The following is a 6,587-nucleotide window of genomic DNA, read 5'->3' as shown; positions in this document are numbered from 1 at the left end:
TCTTCTGGCGTGGATGCTTTGCCCCAAAGTTTGGTGTCATCGGCGAACTTGGCCAGTCCACTCCTGACTTGCCTGATTCAACGGGTGTTTGAGCAGTGGGTGAGGGGCAAAAGGTCTGGAGTGGCTGGGCAACAGGGCCAGATCAAGTGGTGGTGGCAGCCAGAAGGAGCCGTTGCGAGTGCTGGGAAGCTGAGTCCAGCTGTTGCACTGCTGCATGCCCCATAGCCCAGGCTGCCCCCTATTCCTGAGTTGGGTGGGACTGAGGGGCGTGCCGCAGGCTGGAGAAAATCTCTTGGTGGGTTGGATATGGCCTGTGGGCTATATTTTGCCTGCCCCTGATTTAGCTGTTGCTCATCACAGTAGAGGGCATATGTGCATGCATGCAGTTAGCTTGGAGTATCTGCTGTATTGTCACTCCCCCCCACCCTTTTAACCTTTGGTAATTAATTCTTTTTGTCCATACTTGTAGTTATATCAGTCTGGTCCCTAGTCTGGACACAGCTGTGGTGGTATGTTCTTACAATATTCCTGCCTGATGCAGGATTAGGAGTTGCTGGTATACACAGCTTGCTGTCAGAGTCCTGTAATTGTATCTGAACTAGTACAATTCTTTTATCACTTCAATTGTGCCAGTATATTTAAAGCAGTGCAACTTTTGTGTGCAGTGCAGATATAATCTTGTTTGATTGACTTGACAGTGTTTGGATGTTGCCTTACACATCCAAAAACTGTTTACAAGCTATCTGATATTTATCTTGGTGCGAACAGCTAGTTTTGCTCCATTCTTACAAATTGGTATTTGCTGAATTTGGGGTTTTCATCTTGTTTTAGAGTAAAATAGCTGGAAGAAAATCTGTAAACAGTTCAGGGCTTCTTACCAACCTTGCTTTCTCTCTGGTTCTAGAAATGACATTTTTGGAAAAAGGTAGGGGTGATTAGGTTTAAAAAAACCTGTGTTTAAAGGGCCCAGTATCTCTGGTTACCACTCCCTGTGGTTGTTAGGTTACTGGCTATGATGTATTTCAAATGCAATTCTCTCCCTGAAGATTAAACAATCTATCCATGACTTTGCTCTTAGTTTTCTACTTCAGTCCAAATCTCGGGTGTTGGTGCTGGCCCCGGCCTGTATACAGATCCATGGGCCTGCGCTCTCCAGAAGGTCTGCGGGCCCCTGGATCTGCGTGTGGGATGACAGCATGCTGCTGCTGCCGGAAAGTGATACGAGTTTTGCTTTGAACAGTTTGAGGTGCAGTTTCACAGAAACCCCTGTGCCTATCTCCTTGAAACTTAGCAAGCTTCATGCCCCATCCCTCCAATTTTCATCCAAATCAGGCAAGAAATGACAAAGTCATAGGCATTTTAGTGGTTCCCCATTATAGCCTATGGCCAAATCACCGAAACAGCAGCGAAACTCCAAAACAGATTCGGCCGAACCGAAACGGAACAGTGATCCAAAACACTGAAACGAATCGCTATCCCGCCGAAACAACCGAATCCGAAACCAAATCAAAACATAACTGTTTCGCACAGCTCTAGCGTATAGGATTTTGACAGCCTTCTCTGTCTTCTTTGCTCTTTGCCAGCATAGCCTTACTCACTGGCTGACTAACTCTGCTATTTGGAAAAGTATCACATTGCAGGCTGCCACTTGGAAAGTTTACTCCAATGTTTCCGTGCTGTTTTCATAGAGTGGGACATCACTCCTGAAACGTTCTGTGCTGCAGGACTGTGGTCAGAAGTAACAGAACAACATTGCTGAAGTACACATTGTTTCTACAGATGCATCCTACGCTTTCCTGTTCTAAATGCCATCTCTTCCTCTGCTTTCTTATAAGCAGTGTGCCAAATACTTGGCCCCAGTGGCTAATAGGAGTAACTTTTGAATAGCCAACAGCGAGCAAATATTAACAGTGCTTTGAAACAGGTGAATAGTGAGAAGGGGGTGTTAGTTTTTGTCTGTGCAAGACACAACTTGACTCAACTCAGTCTTGTGGTGGGAATGCAAAGCAATGGTTTGTATTGCTGACCATAAGCAATCATTCCTTTGCAAGAAAACAGAATCTGCTGTTTTACATTTGGGCCCATTGTAAGGATGCAAATGTAATTTGAGAGAAACAGTAATATGTGCTCATTGCTGATTCTGCTGTTTTGAAGAACTTCCCTTCAATCAGTGACATGAAAACACAATGTCTATTAATCTCCACAGAACACTGGGCTTTAGCTATGTGCCACACTGAAACCTAGGTAGTGGTTTCTTAATGTGTGAGCAGATCCATTATTTTTATTGATTTGCTTTTAAAAAACAGCCTACTTTCAGTATAAAGTAGCAAGGTTTTCTTAAGCTGATGCCACTGGGTTCAGCAGAATTGTCTTGATTGAGATCTTGGCTTGCTATTTAGAAATGCATGCAGATGAACAGGCTAGTTCAGTAGCCTGGTTCCGAATCATTGGTATCATGAGCCTTTATTAATTTTCTCCTTTGTAATTAACTTTCTCTGCACCCGCTTTTATTTGCTTGTTGATTACAGAATTACAACATTAGGTACACCGGTTCAGTAGTCCTTGATGAGCCTTACAAGCAGATTATATATCAAATGGGTGACTCGCGGATTTTCTTTGACTTAAATGTTTAAATTGAACCTCACTAATTCCTAATTTAACAAACATGTAACATTTAGAAGTGATGAGCAGCAAGTGACAATTGCAGGGTAATGCCAGAGTGTATCGTTTAGTCTTTGTCCTCCAAGATTTTCATATAGTTTCAATGCTGTAAATATGTGAAGAGCATATCCAATCTAAGAAATGTCTGGAAAGAGAAATGTTGACCACTGGTTATCTTTAAAATTTCATGAACACGTTTAATCATCCTGTCTTGATCTTGTTCTATGAAATTACAATGTGGTTTTGTCTTTCTTAAGGATCTTTTAGTTTTCATCCTTCTTTCATTACAAAGGCAAACATATCAACTTGCCTCAGTATACCAGTCTAGGTAAGAGTTTCTCCTTCAATCACAGCCTTCAGGGAACTGCAAGTGAAAATATTTTTTTGATGCTTAATTCATTGCCATTGGCCAAAAAAGAAACTGTAACTTAACTGACAGTTTTTGTCATAATAAAACATTCCTTTCTCTAGTGCAGTTGTGTTAATGTTGACATGCTCACGGTAGTAACAATAATTTGGGAAAAATAGGACTGGTGGAAACATAGGAAATAGTTCCATGTAGTAACAACACCCAGCTTGTATTGTTGCTTAATTCTTCTTTAAAGTACCTCAGAAGCAAATTTCACCTCCAGAGCTTTTCAATCTACAGTAAATAATAGAAGTATTTTATGCAGTCTTCAAGGTCTAAGGGGGCCATTTTAATAATCTGATCTCATCTCCATGTAGTATGGGGCAAAGAGATCATCCAATGATACTGTATCTAACCTGGGGATGGGCAAGATGCAACCCGTGGGCTGGATCTGGCCCACTGCAGGTCCTTTGGTCCCACCTGGCCCAAGCACTGTCCAACCTGTGGCATGCCCAACCTCTCAGCCATGCAGCAGAGCTGGGCAGTTCTGCGGCTGGACTCCACTTCTAGGCAGCCCAGGTGGCGGCGGCTCCTTCTGGCTGCTGCCACCACTGGTCTCAGCCCCATGGGGTTTGGAGGGGACGTGCATGCACAGTCCCAGCCCCATACCTGCTCCAGACTCATCCCAGAGCAGACCAACTCCAGACTAGCCAGGACCCACATGCACAGTGCTGCCTCTGGGCTCCCCAACAGGGCAGTGGTGACAGTGAAGAGCCACAGGGCAGCCCAGGTACAGGCTCTGGGCAGCTGCTACAAGAAGGGCCTGGCAGCAGTGAGGGGGAGGCAGCTGCTTTTCCCCCGTGCCTAGCAGCAGCTTCTGCCTGCCACCGTCTGCTGCAGCTCACGGTGGGTCAGGAGCAGGCGGTGTGGCAGGCTGGGATCAGGGCTGTACATGTGGGTCCTGGTTGGTCTGGGCCTAGTCTGCTCTGGCCAGGGCAAGTCTGGGGTGGGTTGGGGCCAAGGCCGTGTGCTCAGCTGCTGTTGGGCACTGGTGTTGGGGAGGAACCCCAGGGTGCATAGGCTTCTGGCTGTTTTTGGGAAGAGTGGGACTGCTAACTGGCTTGAGACGGCTCCCCAAAACTGCCTACGCAGCCTGCCAACTGAAATAATTGTCCACCTCGATCTAAACTATTATCTTGTGTTTGACTAGATCATATTTTTGTTACATGTCCAATGCTGTTTTCTGATTAAAATGACTTCATTTGATTTACTTTACTAAATTTTGTATTTTGTCTGAATTGTATTACTTTAAAAATTGTTAGCTCTAAAATACTTTTTTCCTTCCTTTACAGAGCGTGGTTATGATCCATATAATCCTGAGCTTCCTAAACCTTTGACCCAGGGAGAGAATGGTGCTTTGAGTGACATTACAGAATCCACCCCTAGCATTCTGCAGTTGGAGCTGGTTAACAAGGCCATTGAGGCAGTCAAAAATGAAGTTGAGAGAGAACAGAAAAAGTATGAGGAACTACTAGAGACGACAAAAGAATACAGCACATCTGAGGCCTCTTCGCTTATTCCCCAAACACCTGTGTCATCTGCTGTGACAAAAACAGATTCCTTTACCTCCTTAGAGTATAACCCAGGTAGCTATAACTTGAATAATAACACGGATTACAACCCTACCCCTTTGGCTGCTACTTGTCGATCAAATAAATACACCTTGGATACGACAAAATCCAAAGGTAGCTCACTGGAATATGTTCCCAAGGCTGTAGCTCAGACTAAAAAATATAATAATGCTGTTCCTAACAATAAGTATGTGATTGATGACTCTAAGCCTAGTACAGACTTGGAATATGATCCTCTTTCAAATTACTCAGCAAGGCTTTTGAGCAAAGCCAGCACAAAGGAACAGAAGGGGACCAAAAGAAGTAGGATCTCTAATCATGAAGAATCTTACTCTCCTTCCTGCAAGAAGTTTTGTAATATATCTGATGACTATGAAACAGATGCCAGGTTTTCTGACTCTGAAGATGATGCTGACTTGGAATATCAGCCAACTTCTAGTCGTTCACAAACTAAAGTCAGTTCTGAAAGCAAATCAAATGACGATTTATCCAGCAAAGAGAAGAGTACCAAATTGGAAGACCTAAGTTCCCGGGAGATGAAAGAAATGGCTGTGCAGTATGACATGGAAGATATTGAAAGTTCAAAGAAAAATCTGGTTAAACAGTTGGCAGAAAAGACTACAAAAGTGGTGAAGGCCGAGTCTGGCACAAAAGAACAGAATGTTCAGGACAAGAACAAGGAGATATCAAAAGACAAAACAAAAAAGAAAAAAACAGATTTTAATAAGCCTTCCAGCCAGAAGGAGGTAGGTAAGAAAGACAAAAGTAAAATCACTGAGAAGGAGAGAATAGTCAAGAAAGAAGAAACAATGAAAACTAAAAGTGAAGAGAAAAGTATCAAAGCTAAAACTGATGGGAATTTGAAAAAGCCTGAAAAAAAATTGGAAAAGGTGGTTGTAGCTAAGAAAGAGAAGTCAAAGTCCACTGGCTGTTTGGCTAGTTCGGGAAAAAGCAAGAAGGAAGGCCTCAACAAAAACTCTAGCACAGAGAAGTTGGAAAGTGGGAAGAAGGACTCCAAGGTAAAATCAGCTGATTTGAAGAATGGCAAACAAACGCCTAGTGGCAAACACAAAGGGGGCAAAACTTCATCTGAGAAGCTGAAAGAGAAGGGGAGCTCTGGAGAAGTTAGGAACTCCAAGAAGAAACCAAAGCAGGGGACATTGAGTCATGTTGACCTATTTGGAGATGAGAGTGGGGAGGAGGATAACAAGAAGCGAAAACGTGGGGTGGCCACCTGTCCTAATGTGAGCTCGGACTCTGATGTAGATGGCTGTAGCTTTGGCTCTCAGAGTGGTGACGAAGGGACAAAGAATGTTAAATGTCCCAAGCTGTCAAGGTCGTCTTCCTCTTCAGCTTCTGATGATATTGATTATTCCATCCTGGAGCGAGACTTGGATTATGATTCGGACCCCATGGAAGAGTGCCTCAGGATTTTTAATGAATCCACAGATGTGAAAACAGAAGACAAGGGAAGACTAGGGAAGCAGGTAACTCTTGTCCTGAATTCAAAGCTGGTCAGTTGCTTCCCTTTCCTCACATCTAAATATCAAATCTGTTTGCTTTTTAATGTAATGCTAATCTGCTCTTGTTATCTAGCTGAAGAGGGAAAAGAGGGGGAATTCTCTCCCATCCCCCAAAAAAGGTTAAATCACCCATCTACTTGAAGTTTTGGCTAACACATGAGTACATTTGTGGTTGGGTTTAGTTGAGTAGCATCATTCTCATTGCACTGATACTTAATATGGATTAGAGTGATTCTCTTCTATTACTCTTTTTCTATACTAAACCAAAGGTGGCAGGGAACAGCAACAGCTTCAAGGGGAATTTCCAGGGTCTTTGTAAGGTAATTCAGACGAGCTTCTGTATGGGACAGCCCAGAGCTCAGTGTGGCAGAGTGTGTTCAAGCAGCAGATTGGAAGGCAATGGCAAGTTGGTGTCTAGACTGG

At 43.5% G+C, this 6,587-nt stretch overlaps 1 protein-coding gene across 2 annotated transcripts in view; it reads left to right on the top strand.

Annotated features, from left to right (window-relative positions):
- Nucleotides 1-6,587, top strand: part of REXO1 (RNA exonuclease 1 homolog) — a 48,487-nt gene that overhangs the window by 5,417 nt on the left and 36,483 nt on the right. For both annotated transcript variants that reach the window (XR_002105037.1, XM_019557028.1), the window contains exon 2: nt 4,363-6,128. Coding sequence is in view for 1 of the 2 variants with exons in the window: in XM_019557028.1 (XP_019412573.1) it covers nt 4,363-6,128 (1,766 nt within the window). In the remaining variant the exon portion in view is untranslated. The remainder of the gene's footprint in view (nt 1-4,362; nt 6,129-6,587) is intronic.

The sequence above is a fragment of the Crocodylus porosus genome, unplaced genomic scaffold (genome assembly GCF_001723895.1).
Source record: "Crocodylus porosus isolate Cpor-Errol unplaced genomic scaffold, CroPor_comp1, whole genome shotgun sequence".
NCBI lineage: Eukaryota > Metazoa > Chordata > Crocodylia > Crocodylidae > Crocodylus > Crocodylus porosus.
This window is presented reverse-complemented; position numbering and strand designations above follow the sequence as displayed.